We start from the raw sequence: 16,752 nt of genomic DNA, 5'->3' as shown, positions 1-16,752 counted from the left end.
CCGGAAGCGTTGCCGAGGCGTCTTTGTGTTTCGGGATTGCCAGCCAGGAGCAGGTGGGTGTCGGTCGGCAGGTGGTAAGCAATTCCATTGTACATTACCTGTTTATACTGTCACTGTATTATTCTGTCACTGTTATTAAACTGTTTTTATCTCAACCCGCGAGTCTCCCTTTGCCCCTCCGATTCCCTCCCCATTCCCAAGTGGGGGAGGGTGGGTGAGCGGCTGCGTGGCGTTTAGCTGCTGACCAGGCTCAAACCATGACAGTCCTTTTTGGCGCCCAGTGTGGGGCACGAAGGGTTGAGATAGCACACAGAGATCAATTATGTTGTTATCAAATTTGTTACAATGCCAACTGCCCATCCTGTTACAATGTCATTCTCTTGGCTCCTAGAACCCTGTTTTTTGTTGCTACACTTGTGTTATATACATCACATTACTTACCATATGTCGTCCCCATGCTGCTGCTTATTACCCATGGGAATTGGATTAAGATTTTTGCCTTACTGTATTATGTAACACTAATCTATGGCATGATAAACTTGTCAGTCCTGAGAGTAGTGGGGCATTTGTACACAGCGTGGTCATTGTGTACACCAGGGGGAAGCTACTGGAATGGGTTAGTAACTACACCCTCCACCTTTTCTTCTTGGAGAACCCACCCAAGGGGGAGATGCCTTCTTCATCTTCCCCTTCTCCAGGCTACTTGCAAGTATGATTGAGAATGCTGAGAATTCTGAATATTCATGGAATGCTCGTATTAATGTTGTTGTCTTGTTGCTGGGAGCTGTTGTGTTCCTGAATGTGGTTCAGGTTATGTTTAGGGTTAATCAACTGTTTCTGAATACCACCCAGAGGTCTACCCCAGGGTTGCAGAGTTATGAGTGCCTGGGAGTGTGTGGTAGCATGGGCAAGTACCTAGGACAGTGGGGATCTCCAGTGTTTTGGAACTTCACCCCTGAACAAGTGCAGGATCCTGAGAAACCAGTAAAATATTTAGAAAAGGTGTGCTGTCATCCTGGCACCTCAAGAGAGACACAGATTCTTGCAACGTGCTGGGGCCTGGCCAATGCCTACTGAGCCCTGCTCACCACAATGCAGTATCCTCAAAAGGAAGACGTCTCTGCATCTGAGAGCAAAACAACCGGCACTGCAACCACTCTGACACCCCCACCACACACTGCAGCCACTCCAACTCAGGCGACAGGCACTGCAGCCAATCCAACCCCTACGATAGGTACTGCGGGTGAACTGGACCATCAATCCACGACGGTGTCAGTTGCTCCCATACAGAAGAAGAAATACACTAAAAAATCCCCTCACATTGTAAAAGATGATGGTGAACCAGGGCCATCACAAGAACAGGAGGAGGAGGAGGCAGAGCCAGTGGTAATCACCCGATCCCTATCCCTGAGCAAGCTACGAGACATGCGAAAGGATTTCAGCCGCCATCCAGGGGAACACCTCCTTACCTGGCTGCTCCGATGCTGGGATAGCGGGGCCAACAGTGTGGAATTAGAAGGTAGAGAAGCCAGGCAACTGGGATCTTTGTCCAGGGACGCAGGCATTGACAAGATTATTGGAAGAAAGACACAAATGCTCAGCCTTTGGAGATGACTATTGTCAGGTGTGAGGGACAGATATCCCTTCAAGAAAGATGTTAGATGTCATCCAAGTAAGTGGACTGCCATGGAGAGAGGCATCCAATACCTGAGGGAACTAGGGAGATGGTTTATTATGATCTGGACAATGCACACCTACCCATAGATCCAGATGAAGTTCAATGCACCCGGCCCATGTGGTGGAAGTTTGTACGGAGTGCTCCATCATCACATTCCAACGCATTAGCAGTATTGGACTGGAGAGACGAAGAGGGACCAACTATGGATGACTTGGCTCGCCGACTCCAGCACTACGAAGAAAGTCTCTCTTCTTCCATCATCACGGCTGTGGAGAAGCTGTCACAAGTCCAACAACTCAAAGAGGACATGTCCTACTCTCCACCTGCACAGACTAAGGTCTCAGCTATCAGGAGCAAACAGTTCCCTACTCCAGCGAGACAGTATACACCACGGGGGAACCTATGGTATTACCTGCACAACCATGGAGAAGACATGAGACAATGGGATGGGAAACCCACCTACCTTCCAAGATAGCTGGTTCAATAGTTGGAAGGAAGAACGGCTACAAATCACGGTTCTTCCACAAGAAGTGCCACTCCAGTCTCCGCTAATGAGTTACCCAAACCGCATAGAAGAGTTGTCTTTGCTCCTGATCCTACGAGGAGAACTTCTGAGTCGTACTTATAAGAAGCGAGTAACCAGGATGAGACTGAGACCCACACAGACCACACTAACGCCTTCATTGATAACAGATACTATGACCAGCATTAGAGGGGCCCTGCCTCCAGCCAGGTGGAGGAGAGGGACAACTGTGTTTACTGGACTGTGTGGATTCGATGGCCTGGTACATCAGACCCCCAGGAGTATAAGGCTCTGGTGGACACTGGTGCCCAGTGCACCCTGATGCCATCAAATTTTAAAGGAACAGAGCCTATTTGTATTTCAGGAGTCACCAGGGGGTCTCAACAGCTGACTGTTGGAGGTTGGGGTGAACGTAACTGGGAATGAGTGGTAAAAGCACCCCATTGTGACTGGCCCACAAGCTCCATGTATTCTTGGTATAGATTATCTCAGGAGAGGGTATTTTAAGGACCCAAAAGGGTACCGGCAGGCTTTTGGTATAGCTGCCTTGGAGATGGAAGAAACCAAACAGCTGTCTGCTCTGCCCAGGCTCTCAGAGGATCCTTCTGCCATGGTACTGCTGAGGGTTGAACAGCAGGTGCCGATCGCTACCACAGCTGTGCACCGACGGCAATATCGCACCAACTGAGACTCTGTAGTTCCCATCCACCAACTGATTCATTGACTAGAGAGCCAAGGAGTGATCAACAAGACTCGCTCACCCTTCAACAGCCCCATATGGCCAGTGCGGAAGTCTGATGGAGAGTGGAGACTGACAGGGGACTATCGGGGCCTGAACAAAGTCACACCACCGTTAAGTGCTGCTGTGCCAGACAGGCTACAGCTTCAGTATGAACTGGAGTCAAAGGCAGCCAAGTGGTACCCCACCATTGATATCGCCAATGCCACCTTCTCCATCCCTTTGGCAGCAGAGTGCAGGCCACGGTTTGCTTTCACCTGGAGGGGTGTCCAATACACCTGGAACAGACTGCCCATGGGGTGGAAACACAGCCCCACTATTTGCCATGGACTGATCCACACTGCACTGGAACAGGGTGAAGCTCCAGAACATTTACAATACATTGATGACATCATTGCATGAGGGAATACAGCAGAAGAAGTGTTTGAGAAGGGAGAAAGAATAGTTTAAATTCTTTTGAGAGCTGGCTTCGCCATAAAATGGGGTAAAGTCAAGGGCCCCACACAGGAGATTCAATTTTTAGGAATCAAATGGCAAGATGGATGTTGTCAGATTCCAATGGATGTGATTAATAAAATAACGGCTATGTCTCCACCAACCAGCAGAAAGGAAGCCCAAGCTTTCTTAGGTGTGATAGGCTTCTGGAGAATGCATATTCCAAATTACAGTCAGATCGTAAGCCCTCTTTATCAAGTGACCCAGCAGAAAAATGACTTTTTACGGGGCCCTGAGCAAAAGCAAGCTTTTTAACAAATTAAACAGAAAATAGTTCATGCTGTAGCCCTTGGGCCAGTTTGGGCAGGACATGATGTTAAAAATGTGCTCTACTCTGCAGCCGGGGAGAATGGCCCTACCTGGAGTCTTTGGCAGAGGGACCAGGGGAGACCCGGGGTCGACCCCTGGGATTCTGGAGTCGAGGATATAGAGGATCTGAAGCCCGTTATACTCCAACCGAAAAAGAGATACTGGCAGCATACGAAGGGGTTCGAGCTGCTTCAGAAGTGATTGGTACAGAAGCACAGCTCCTCTTGGCACCCCAACTGCCAGTACTGGGCTGGATGTTCAAAGGGAAGGTCCCCTCAACACATCATGCAACTGATGCTACGTGGAGTAAGTGGGTCGCGCTCATCACACAGCGGGCTCGAACAGGGAACACCAACCACCCAGGAATACTGGAAGTGATCACAAATTGGCCAGAGAACAAAGACTTTGGAATGTCACCAGAGGAAGAGGTGACCCGAGCTGAAGAGGCACTGCCATATAATGAACTACCAGATAATGAGAAGCGATATGCCTTATTTACCGATGGGTCCTGTCGCATTGTGGGAAACATCAGAAGTGGAAGGCTGCTGTGTGGAGCCCCACACGTCGGGTCACAGAAGCTGCTGAAGGAGAGGGTGAATCCAGTCAATTTGCAGAGGTGAAAGCCATCCAGCTGGCCTTAGATACCACCGAGTGAGAAAAGTGGCTAGTGCTCTACCTCTACACTGATTCATGGATGGTGGCAAATGCCCTGTGGGGGTGGCTGCAGCAGTGGAAACAGTGGCTGGCAGCGTAGAGGCAAACCCATCTGGGCTGCTGATTTGTGGCAAGATATTGCTGTTCGGGTAGAAAACTTGGCTGTGAAAGTACGTTACGTAGATGCTCACAGACCCAAAAATCAAGCAACGGAGGAACATCAAAACAACCACCAGGTGGACCAGGCTGCAAAAATTAAGGTGGCTCAAGTAGATCTGGTCTGGCAGCATAAGGGCAAAAAATTTATGGCTCACTGGGCCCATGACTCCTCAGGCCATCAAGGAAGGGATGCAACATATAGATGGGCTTGTGACTGAGGGGTGGACTTAACCATGGACGTTATATCACAGGTTATCCATGAATGTGAGACCTGTGCTGCAATCAGGCAGGCCAAGCGGTTAAAACCTCTTTGGTATGGAGGGAGGTGGTTAAAGTATAGATGTGGGGAGGCCTGGCAGATTGATTACATCACGCTCCCACAAACTCGGCATGGCAAACGTTACGTGCTCACAATGGTGGAAGCAACTACTGGATGGCTGGAAACATATGCTGTGCCCCTCACCACTGCCTGGAACATTATTCTGGGCTTTGAAAAAAAGTCCTGTGGCGGCATGGCACCCCAGAAGGAATTGGATCAGATAATGGCAGTCATTTTTGAAATAATCTCATAAACACCTGGGCCAAAGAACATGGCACTGAGTGGATATATCACATCCCCTATCATGCACCGGCCTCCGGGAAAACTGAGCTGTATAATGGGCTACTAAAGACCATGCTGAGAGCAATGGGAGGTGGGACTTTTAAGCATTGGGACACACATTTAGCAAAGGCCACCTGGTTAATCAATACTAGAGGATCTGCCAACCAGGCTGGCCCTGCACAGTCAAACATTCCACATACTGTAGATGGAGACAAAGTCCCGGTAGTGCACCCTAAAAACATGCTGGGGAAGACCGTCTGGGTTATTCCTACTTCAGGTAAAGGTAAGCCCATACGTGGAATTACCTTTGCCCAAGGACCTGGGTGCACTTGCTGGGTAATGCAGAAGGACGGGGATGTCCGATGTGTGCCTCAGGGGGACTTAATGTTAGGCGAAAACAGCCAATAAATTGTATTAGATTAATCACCAAACAACCCTATCAAGTCTTTGTTATGGTTGATACATATTAGGCTAATGGCATCATATTAATGAAGGCAAACATGAACTTGGATAAAGTTAGGACTAGTTTCAGCAACTGATGCCCAGCGACTGCCACAGGCTGTGAATACAGACAGCGTCAGATGCATCAGCCACCAGCTCCAGCTGCAAGCATGGCACAGATTGAAGAGAGGGCTGGGCGGAGCAGTGATTTTGCTCCCATAAAGGCAGTTGTCACCCACATTACAGTATTTTTTTGAGATCATGATCTGTTGACATTCATACCAAAACCAGGAGAACATACCTGGCTATATAAACAAGTCCTACTCTCTTCCTCACTGTGCTAACATAGTGCTATGCCAACCCTAAACTGGTTATACTGTGTAGTTCCATAGATCTTTCGTAGAGCATGGAGAGCTTTGCTTGAGTTTACAGTGGAAAATGAGCTTCCATTTTGTTTCTCCCTAACTTTATTACTCCCTTAGATGAAAATCAGAGTTTATAATGTAGCAAAGACAGTTCTTTGTCCTGTATTTTGACATAAGTGTTGCATAAAGCAGAAATGGAGTCTGAGCCCTGGTATAAATTGATATTCTGGCAGATATTCCCTACTCAATACAGGACCTAAAGGGAACTTGAGCGTTTACAAGTTAGATGCTGTGAAGGCTAAGTATCTAAGATGAAGCTGAAGGGGACAATAAGTGCTCTCAGAGCAGTGCTTCAGAGAGCTCATGTACAAGAAGAGATTGTGTAGACCTAAACAGTAAGAAAGTTGCAGGGTTGTATCCTAAATCCCATGCCTCTCTAGTTGAAAAATTTTGCAGTTGAAAAATACCTCATCCCATTTATGGTTGAGAGCCCAAAATTCTGTCCTAGGGACTAGTACTCACATTCCCCGCACTCTTCTAAGTCAGATGGGATGACTTATACCCTTATTAGAAATGGTAAAGGATGATAATACTGAGAGTACCTGTCTTTTAGAGTAACCATTATGCTGTGATCTGCTCTACCCACTGAAGTTCACTGTTACTCTCAAGATAAGAATGAAAGACGCACTACTCCCTGGATAATTTCTTAAGAGTCAAGCTTTATGTGGGAAGCTTTTCTTCTCTTTGAAGCTTGAGAACTCTGTAGTAAGGAGTGCAAAACTAATGGGGTGAGAAAGAAAGAAAATGACCTTGCAGTGGAATGATTATCACCTTCATCTGGGAGCAGAAAGGTCTTGATTCCAGTGTCTGCCTCTGGAAATGTTTTAAAATGTGGGGGTTTTCCCCGCATTGTCTTTAAATGTCAGCTGAATGGAAACCTTTTGGATCACCATTATGACTGTAAGATAGCAGAAATATTCTTTCTTAATTATATGTAGACACAAAGCCATAATCAAGATAAGGCAACATAACTTGAGACAAAACCGACCTATTCCAATAGTTTGAGCTACTTTGTTTTACAAGTCTTGCTGCTCTTTAGTGATTTTTGTTGCTGTTTGTAAAACTAAAATTCAGTTTTAGAAACTACAGGTTTTATCTTAAAAAATAAATTGTAGTTCCTCCATAAGAAGTCTGTAAAGGCTTATTTGTGGGATCTTTGGGAGCAGATGGTTGGTTGGTTTGTTCAGGATTCCCTGATATCCAGGTTTTTGAAAAACAAGGGGTCAAACTAAGTATAGTCCCAGTTGGTTGGCCCTGTATGGCTACCCGAGGTATGCCTAGGGCTAAGCCTTTCCTCCACAGTTCATTATGCCTTTTCCAGGATCCGCTCTCTCACCAGGGGGTTTGAGATGGGGGGAAAGTGTCAGGGGTTCTGGGGAGTCTGTCTTACTTGCTGGATCTGTTTGCTGTCTGCCTCAGCTCGGGATCACCCTGCTGCTGTCAGTTCATCCCACTCCATTTTTCAACTATGATTTGTATTGCCATGCGTCAAGTCTGCCCAGGTTGGGATGGGTTGGAGGTTGGGTTGGCCATTCTGACCTTCGTGAGCATTATGTGCTATGTTTTGTTGTATTTCATCCCTTTTTGCAATGAGGTACAATCTTTAAACAGCTAGGGCTCCCCTTATTTGCGGTTTCATGGCTTTGGGGTTTACAGGGGCAGAAATAGGATAATCACCACGTGCACCTTTGTCGTTCATAGCCTGAAAGCAGGTTGCTTTTGTAACAGCAGTATAAAGTTCACTTAATGACCTGATTAGTATAGCAGTGGGCTCCCCTCTATCCCGAGGGTCTGTGCCTCCTGAGTAGCCCAGTATGCTACTCAGCAAGTAATAGAGCGTGGTTTGGTGTTGAGAGTGTCGTGGTTTAACCCCAACCAGCAACTGAGCACCACAACTTGCCCACTCTGCCCTCCTCCCAGGGGGATGGGGAGGAGAATCAAAAAAAAAAGTAAAACTTGTGGGTTGAGATAAGAAGGGTAGTAACTGAAATAAAATACATTAATAATTTAAAAACAGTAATGAAAAGGAATATAATAAAAAAGAGAAATAAAACCCATGAAAAGGCTAGTGATATGCAATGCAGTTGCTCGCCACCTGCTGACTGATGCCTGAGCAGAGATCTGTTCCCCAGCCAGCTGCCCCCAGTTCATATACTGAGCATGATGTTCTATGGTATGGAATAAATATCCCTTGGACTAGTTTTGGTCAGCTGCCCTGGCCGTGCCCCCTCCCAGCTTCTTGTGCACCTGCTTGCTTTCAGAAAACCCAAGAATCCTTAACTGAGGGCAAGTGCTACATAGCAACAACTAAAACATCAGTATGTTACCAGCATTATTCTCACGCTAAATCTGAAACACAGCACTGTACCCGCTACTGTGAAGAAAATTAACTCCATCCCAGCTGAAACTAGGAAATAGGGGTTGGTCCCTTGTTCAAGAGCACTCCTGGTCCCCAAAAGCCATCGTGATATAACATAATACAATCTCTTCCAGTTAAAGAGATGTGCCAGAGATACTCAATCTTGCTTTTGCCAGGCTTCTGCCCATATTTTTTGTGCAGGTTAACCAGTTGAAGGGAGTCCCATAGAGTGGTCTTTATGATATTTCTCCGGTTGCCCCTTGAGGTCTGGCATATACCTCAGTTTTAATAACAAGGGCTATCTTAAATTATGATTCATCTAATTCACTCTCATCACTAAGTTCTTCCTTGAGGTCCTCCCAAATATCTCAATACCAATCTTCTAGGGAGTGATGAGCTTACGAATTTTTACAGGATCTCAGGTGAGTTGGGTGCCTGAATGATCATAATTTCTAGTTTATCTTCTACCTTCCTGCATTTTTATTTTTCCTCCTCCAGTTGTTTAAGCAATTGGTCTACTTTCAGAGGTAACCGCATTTCTTGTTGCTTACTTTGTTCAACCTCATAACATTCCCATTTCTTGTTCTCCACATTCCTTATAGCTCCTAAATACCAATACTCTACAACATCCTGTATATTATTATTAACTTCTCTTTACCATCTTTCAGCTTCCCTCTTACAAGGTTCATCTGTTCTTTTGTCTTACTCTATTTACCTTGATTTCTACACACCCAAGCATTTGAAAATTTCAGTGAAGGGTTAACTCTGTGCCTCCATAAGTAGTCAGTGATTGAATCCACCATCCTGCCCACTATGCCAATTTTTGGCGCAGGTGAATTATTAAGAAAAGTCATCATTACGGGATAAAACTGAAAGGTTTTACTTACGATTATATGATTAAATGTTAATAAATTGGGAGCTAATTTGTAATTAAGCAATAAATGAATAGTAATTAAACAGTGGTTTAACAGTAATGAATTGATAATTATGTGGTGGTCAAACACACTACTAGTTACTACACTACTAATAATTAAACTGTAGCTTGATACATACACATGTTGCTAGCACACAGTATACTTTTAGGCTTAATGTAAAATGTCACTTACCTTGTTGCAGCGAGCAGGTGCTGTGTTAGGGGTGTCTTAACACTGGCAGGTAACCTTGAGGGGTGCCCCTTCCCTGCTCATGGGGAGGTAATGCTGTACAGGAGAGCTCAGGGGGCTCCGGGTACCTGTACCACAAAGTGACTGACTCCCAATCGACCCCACCTTTGGTGTGTGTGCAGTTGTGCAGCTGTAGCAGTTTTAGTTCTGTCCAGTCCCAGCTCAGGCTAGTACTGTTAGCTCCTGATAAGACATGGCTTAGTCTCCTTATTCCCTGAGAAGGTATGGCCTAGCACAGTTCTCACAGTGTGCACAGCAGGGCTGATCTCAGTCAGGTCTTGCTGTTGCTGATGCCTGAATCAAAGTACTGCTTGCTCACTCAGAGTGGTGGCATCTATCACAACAGGTAGTTTCTTCAGTCTTTTTTCCAACAACCACTGTTCTTTAGGTCTAATGTGAGAAGAAATATTCTGAAAAATTAACTCACACCTGGGTGATGTTACCAAACTGTGGATTTTTGATGACAAACCTATTAAGAAATGATAAATCTTTTAAATGTCCTTTGCCCTCAAGGATAAAAGGTTTCATAAATCAAACTCTTCTATGACTCTTTGTAGAGAAAGAATGTTAGATTTCAGGTAGGATATCTGTACAGTAGAGGTAATAACATGGATCTAAATATCTGAACTATTGGGTTTTTTAGAATGCATTTGGCTATTCATCCCTTAGCGACAAATACTTTATTCTTTGTAAAAGGTTAGTGAGCAAAATCAAGTTTATCATGCTACTTTTATAATTGTCTAGAAGAGATGACAGCATGGACAGAAGAAGAATGCAGAAGCTTTGAACATGCACTTCTGATTTATGGAAAAGACTTTCATCTGATACAGAAAAACAAGGTTAGTATTTTACAGTTAAGTGGAAGATAATACAATGCTGAAAATCTGTTAAAGCAGTACATTTGTCAGAAGCCATGCAGAGAGTGAAATAGGAACCAACATATTAAAACCGACTTGTCATCTTTGTGCTAGTTTATCCACAGACGTTACTGGAAAAGCTAAGTATTGCAAGATGAGTCAGTGTGTTATCGCTGAAACTGACTTACGTTAACATTGCTTCAATTTTGGCATTTATATTATAATGTAGTTTAAATGTGTGCATGTCCTAGAAGTACAGTATTTCCATACCGTGGTGGGGTGGGGGGGAGGCAGGGGGGCAGGTCAGCATCTTTACTTATTTTTGTGGCCAGGAAGGTGTAAGTTTACAGAAACAGGCTTAGCTCTTTGTATTTTCAGAAAGTGTAGTCACCTATCAGTACTTTGTTTTCTGGCCAGCGAAGAGGTTCTAATCTTGATCTGGATTGATACCGATTGACTTGTCTGTGCCTGAAGAATAGGGATTTTTTTTTTTTTTTTGATCAAAAAGCAATAGCTGACAACATGGATGTTTCCAGATTTTCTGTATATCTCCTTTGATACCACCTTGAAGGTTTTTTTTTTCTTTAGGAGTCTGGTGTTTTTATTTTATTTCAGGTGAACTTTACAGGGTTGCGGTTGCTGTTCAACAACAGCTAGTCCTGCTCGATATGTGGATTAACCTGTCCTAAATAATATTTGGGTGGTTCACATTTTAAATGGACCTTACCAATAAACAGTAATTCATCAGAGATGCATGGAAATAATTTAAAAATATTTTTTCCAACATTGAACAGACTACATGGGTTGATGTATCTGTCACTGTGGACTAGAATTTGTCTAAGAAATCCACTGGGGTTTTTTTCCAAGTAGGTAAAATGCAAGAAAGTTTAGGGAAAGTTCTGGGACCCAGCATAAGCTGATGTCACTTGTATAGGGGAAATATCAGCTAGACAAGATTTAGTGTGTGGAGAAGTTTAACAAGAGATGTTTTCTCACCACTGTACTGCAAAGCATTGTTAACTGGGGACTTTATATACTAGTATATGCACATCTGTTCATTTCCTCCACTGCCTGGTATGTTTGTGTCTAAAATACCAAGTTTTACTACTACACCCAGGCGTTTTGGATTTGCCTCTGATGTTTCTGTAAGTTTGATTAAGCTCAAGTATAGTTTACTGCCAGACTGTATCTGGATAGAGCTGTATATTCTAGCTGTAAAACTTAAACTAGAACTGCAGGATGATGATGTGACATGTTTCTGCATCTAAAAATGGAGATAGTTTATAAGAATACAAGTAGAAGTAATGACTTGCTCCAAGAATCTGACTTCACATAGCAACCTCCATTTCTGGGGAAAGAGATGAACGGTTAACACAGATCAAAATGAGCCTTTTGAGACCTTTATAGCTTGTTGTCAAGAAGACTACAAATTTATTTTGTTGTCTAAGCATTTACTGTTGTAACTGTCTGTTGGCAAAGGCTCCACAGTTCTGGACTTTCCCAGAAGGAGTAAGTACCCAAAGCCTTGCTTCACTTCTCTTAGGTCATTGATTTGCTCAGCTTTTTCCATCTTAAGAAAGAGCTATCTTACAGTATAAAAAATTGTTATATATATTTACATATGCATAAATACTTCAGATGTAGATACAGTTTCAATCTACTTTTTAAAAAGCCAATAATGCATACAATAGAACAAATTTAATACTTACTTGAAAATGCAGATCTCTTTGAATTCTTTTAATTTAATTGGTTTATTCCAGATACTGGAACAATAAAACTAACAATATTGCAGGAGTGGGAATTGGGGAGATGACAAAACATAAATCTTTCAATTAGTCTTGTCAATTCTTCTTGCCTTCTTTTAGGTAAGAACCAGAACAGTTGCTGAGTGTGTGGCTTTCTATTACATGTGGAAGAAGTCAGAACGTTATGATTACTTTGCTCAGCAAACAAGGTTTGGAAAGAAGAGATATAACCATCACCCAGGAGTTACGTAAGTAAAACGTTCTTGGAATATGTTTTCTGTTGCAAATTGTAAATGTAGAAGATTTTTCTTCTTTTCCTTCTGTCGTTGCAGTGTAATGCTGCAGTGGCTATGGCAACTGAAATTAAATCCATCATAATTTTTAGGCCTTGTTTTCCATTTTCCAGTTAGATAATACATTATGGATGCAATATTCTTTTAGGGACTATATGGATCGTTTGGTAGATGAAGCAGAAGCCCTTGGTGGAGCAGTGCACTCTTCAGCCTTAACATCTAATAGTCGAACAGAAACCATACCTGATCAACAGCTAAGCATTCTGAACTCTATCACTGCCAATGAGTTGACAGGTAAATCAAGAAAAAACATTATCTCTTTGTTGTAACTATATAAACAGCTGTATTTCATTTGCATTTGTGTTCATCTTTTTTCCAGCCTTGACAAACAGTGTAGCTACAGTCTGCCACACTTCGGACGTGAACTGCCTGGATGATACCTTTCCTCCTATGGACAGCTTACCCCGAGCACCCGTTAACCATGTGCCTGTTGGAACAGAAGAATTGCTTAACTTGCCTAGCAATGGTGAAAGTGATTGTTTTAACTTATTTGAGACTGGCTTTTATCATTCAGAGCTAAACCCCATGAACATGTGCAGTGAGGATACAGAAAGACCTGCAAAGAGATTGAAAATGGGAATTGCTGTCCCAGAATCTTTCATGAATGATGTCTCTGTAAATAACCTTGGTGTGGACTTCGAGAACCACACACACCATATTACCAGTGCCAAAATGGCTGTTTCAGTGGCTGACTTCAGCAGTCTATCTGCAAATGAGACAAATGGTTTTATCAGTACCCACACTCTTCACCAACACGCTGCCCTTCACTCAGAATGACTCTGGAAAACTAAACAAACAGTGGGTACTTTATGCAGTAGTAGTAAACTTGATGGGAGCTATCAGGTTTGCTTAGTCTTTCACTGGAAGTTTGAACTTTATGACATCAGTGATGTCTTTGTATGTATAGAACTATATCTTGATTTATCAAGAGTAATTTCTTCTTTCAGTCCATAAATGTGGAAATGTCATAGGAAGTTCAGCAGAGTTGGGACTAAGAGAACTCTGTGGTGCAGCTTTAAGCTCTGCTTCAGTTTTTTTTTAAAGCCTGTAGACGGAGGCCACCATTTCAAAACCAGCACAGAAGTTCTGAACGGATTGGAGTGGCTTTTTAGTCTAAGTTACTTTTGCCGTAACGGATGCAGTGGAATAACAATGTTTACAGGTACCGATCCTGATCCCTGCGCAATGTAGCATTTTTTTTTTTTTTTCCCTTATAAAGGCAGGGATGGGTTTCTTTATTTTAAACTGCACAAACATACAAGGATGTTTTTTTAAATGGAACCTTCTCTCATGTGATACTAAACTAGAGCACTTCCGTTTACAAAAACAGCAAGCTCATCTTGGTGGAAGCTAGCACAAGGGACTTAACATGAATAAAGTGTGAAGACCTGCAGTTCGATGCTGTTGCGAAATGACAGGCCATGGCTACCTTACACAGAAGTAGTTATGCTGCCGTAGGTGTCTGTGTACTTTAAACTAACTTACTGGCTTAAACAGGTGCGTTTTAGGCTATATTGTACTTGGATGGGTTTTGTCCACAACTTTGAAGAGTAATGTAATCATGTACCTTAACTTCCCTAAGGCAGCTGATGTATAAAGCTAGAGTCTGCACATCTTAGGATTTACCACTAAACGGTCAGTCTACATTTGGAAGACATTGTTTGGAGCACTGCAGTTCAAAGTGTTACAGTTTTGAGGGACTATCTAGTTTATATAGGAATAGTAGAACCTTGAAGTATGTATTTGAAAGTTTTTCTTTAGCTTGGGTTGCATTTATTTGTTTTGGCATGTCATTGACTCAAAAATAGCATTTCACTACCTTGGTCAAGTAGGAAAGGATGAGTGAAAACATTTCCCATAAAAGCAGCTATTTAACTTCAGTAAATTTTTTATTTTGAACATTGAGTGCAATTTAGCCATCCAGGAAGTTTGCTTTGCAAACCTTTGTTCTAATTCTTGTGGGAGAGTCAAACCAAACATAATACTGGCTTGTAACCTGTTGTAGCATACAACTTTCGGGGCTTCTTAATGAGAATCTGAACCTTATTTCAGTAGGATTACCCCTTTCCCAGCGTACTTTTTCTTTGCACTGTTTGTATGACACATTCAATTGCCACTAATTTGTTTTCATTATTCAAGTGCTTAAGTTTGCGTTGTTGATATTTGTCATAGTTGCTTCAAGGTTATGCTGAGTAATTAGAAGGTAGTGACTTTAATATTTGAAAGGGAAGAGGGTATTTATTATGCATACTGTGAACTGCATTGACATCCTTGAGTTTCGGATGCACCATACGGAGTTTTCTTTACAGCATTGTAATAAAGATTGCATTGAAGTGTTTACGCAATAGGACATTTACCATATTAAAAACAAATTAGTTTAGCACAGTGGACAAAAGTAGAGATAACTTTGTTATCAGTTCTTAACTTATACATCTGAAACATGTAACTTTAGTAAGTACACAGTAAGTAACAGGTAAGTAACAGGTAGCCTTGGCCCTGTTTTTTTTTTTTTAGCCAAGTTGTCAGCTTCTTGTTGCTGTGTTTTGTGCTGAACTTTGTACCTTGTTTCTTTTGCTTATGAATCAACACATTTTATGTAATTTTGTAAAATACTGGCCATAATCTTCCATTGTTACACATTCAAGTTTATCTATGGGTTTACAGTGAGTGGCTGGTCTGTATAAAAATCTTTATACAAAGATGACTGAATGCTTATACCAGTTGCACTTAAATGAACATGCCCATTCTCATTAGCTGATGCAGTAATATATTCAGTTTATCTATGCATTGCTGGGCTCTTAATGTAGACAGAAACTTGTCTAAAGTTTGGGTTGTCAGCAAGTTGAATGGACACTTTAGTTATTTAATAAAGACTTTTGACCAAAATTCAGAAAATGATATGAGAGAAAAATTAATTCCGGCTAGTCTAATAGATTTTAAATGCTGATCTTATTTAGCCTGTTGGCTAGCTAGCTGGTATTGTTTACTTTGAATTCCTTGTTAAAATGAGGCAATAATTTGCAAGATTTTGTAAATATGTAAATTCTTCATATCTTTTTAGATATCTATTTCAATATTTTCTGACTACTTCTGTGTATAGTAACATTTTTGTGCATGCTTGATGTGACATTCATAAATTTGTACCACTATGACTTTACCCATGTAAAATAGCTATTTATTGAACTTTTCTTTTAAAAGCTGGACTTACTTATTTTTCTCTCAGTTTAAACATTTAAATGGAGAACTTGTTACTGTTTATTAAAAGAATTGCGTTTTGAAAGTCAGCATGAAGATAACTGAATTGCAACCATATGAAGAAATCATATTGCCTTGTTTCTTAGATGGTGAAGCACAATTCTTGTAACAAACTGTGATGAATTCTTTGTCCATTGCCACACTTTTTCTTCATACAAACAAACCAAAAAAATCCATAATGGGCAATTGCAGTGTTGGTAAATGTATCCTTTTATGTACAGGGAATCAGAAGAGGGTAACTGATTCATTTAGAAGTGTAACTGGTGCTGTGATTATAGCAATACTTTTACTTTGGTTAGTCATCCGTCATCTTCTCATGCTAGGTTTTAAAACGATTAGTTTTCCTCTTGTCATGGTCAAACTGCTGAATTTACTTGAAGGATGTACAGTACTGCTTGAAGAATACTAAATTGTCTAAAATTAGGTCAACAAATTGTGCATTTGTTTCCTGGTTTTAATTTTTAAAACTGAGGGTCAAAAATATAGGAAAACTTCAGATCAAGTAGAACATAGTCATAATACTTAATTTAACCAAAGTCTCTAGTGAATATTTCAACTTTGAATGTAAACTAATGGATAAACTGACCAACAGGGACACTATTTGCCCAGCATTACAAGCACATTGTCTACAGACAGGGAAACTAAATACAGTAATTTATAAAAATAATGACAAGGTTACTATTTTTTTTATTCCTATTTTTCATTGAAAGGAGGAGGAAGATACTATCAATTGTAAAATATAGTAGGAATAATTATAGTCTTCCTAATAAAACAGAGATTCCAGTTATTCTCAGTTCAAGGTAAGAACCCTGTGCATAACAAGAAATCTAGTGACAATCGGAACATGTTTTAGTATCAGATGTTCAAGAGGAAGTCGCTATTGTTGCATTGGTGTTAATATTTGTACATAAACACTGATTTTTTTGAGCATTATTTTGTATTTGTTGTACTTTAATACCTGGTGTACAGTTCCAGAAATAAATGTCTGGAAACCTT

At 41.7% G+C, this 16,752-nt stretch overlaps 1 protein-coding gene across 6 annotated transcripts in view; it reads left to right on the top strand.

Moving 5' to 3' along the window:
- MIER3 (MIER family member 3) overlaps positions 1 to 16,752 on the top strand; it is a 30,333-nt gene extending 13,581 nt beyond the window's left edge. For 4 of the 6 annotated variants that reach the window (XM_042804429.1, XM_033009146.2, XM_033009144.2 and 1 more), the window contains 4 exons: positions 10,291 to 10,385; positions 12,269 to 12,396; positions 12,590 to 12,735; positions 12,821 to 16,752. In XM_042804429.1, the coding sequence (XP_042660363.1) occupies positions 10,291 to 10,385; positions 12,269 to 12,396; positions 12,590 to 12,735; positions 12,821 to 13,278 (827 nt within the window). In that variant the 3' untranslated portion in view covers positions 13,279 to 16,752. The remainder of the gene's footprint in view (positions 1 to 10,290; positions 10,386 to 12,268; positions 12,397 to 12,589; positions 12,736 to 12,820) is intronic. The other 2 variants (XM_042804430.1, XM_033009147.2) reach the window with 1 other exon arrangement.

Source organism: Tyto alba, unplaced genomic scaffold, assembly GCF_018691265.1.
Source record: "Tyto alba isolate M040663 unplaced genomic scaffold, T.alba_DEE_v4.0 Super-Scaffold_42, whole genome shotgun sequence".
NCBI lineage: Eukaryota > Metazoa > Chordata > Aves > Strigiformes > Tytonidae > Tyto > Tyto alba.
The sequence above is the reverse complement of the archived record's forward strand: the minus strand, read 5'-3'. Positions and strand labels throughout refer to the sequence as shown.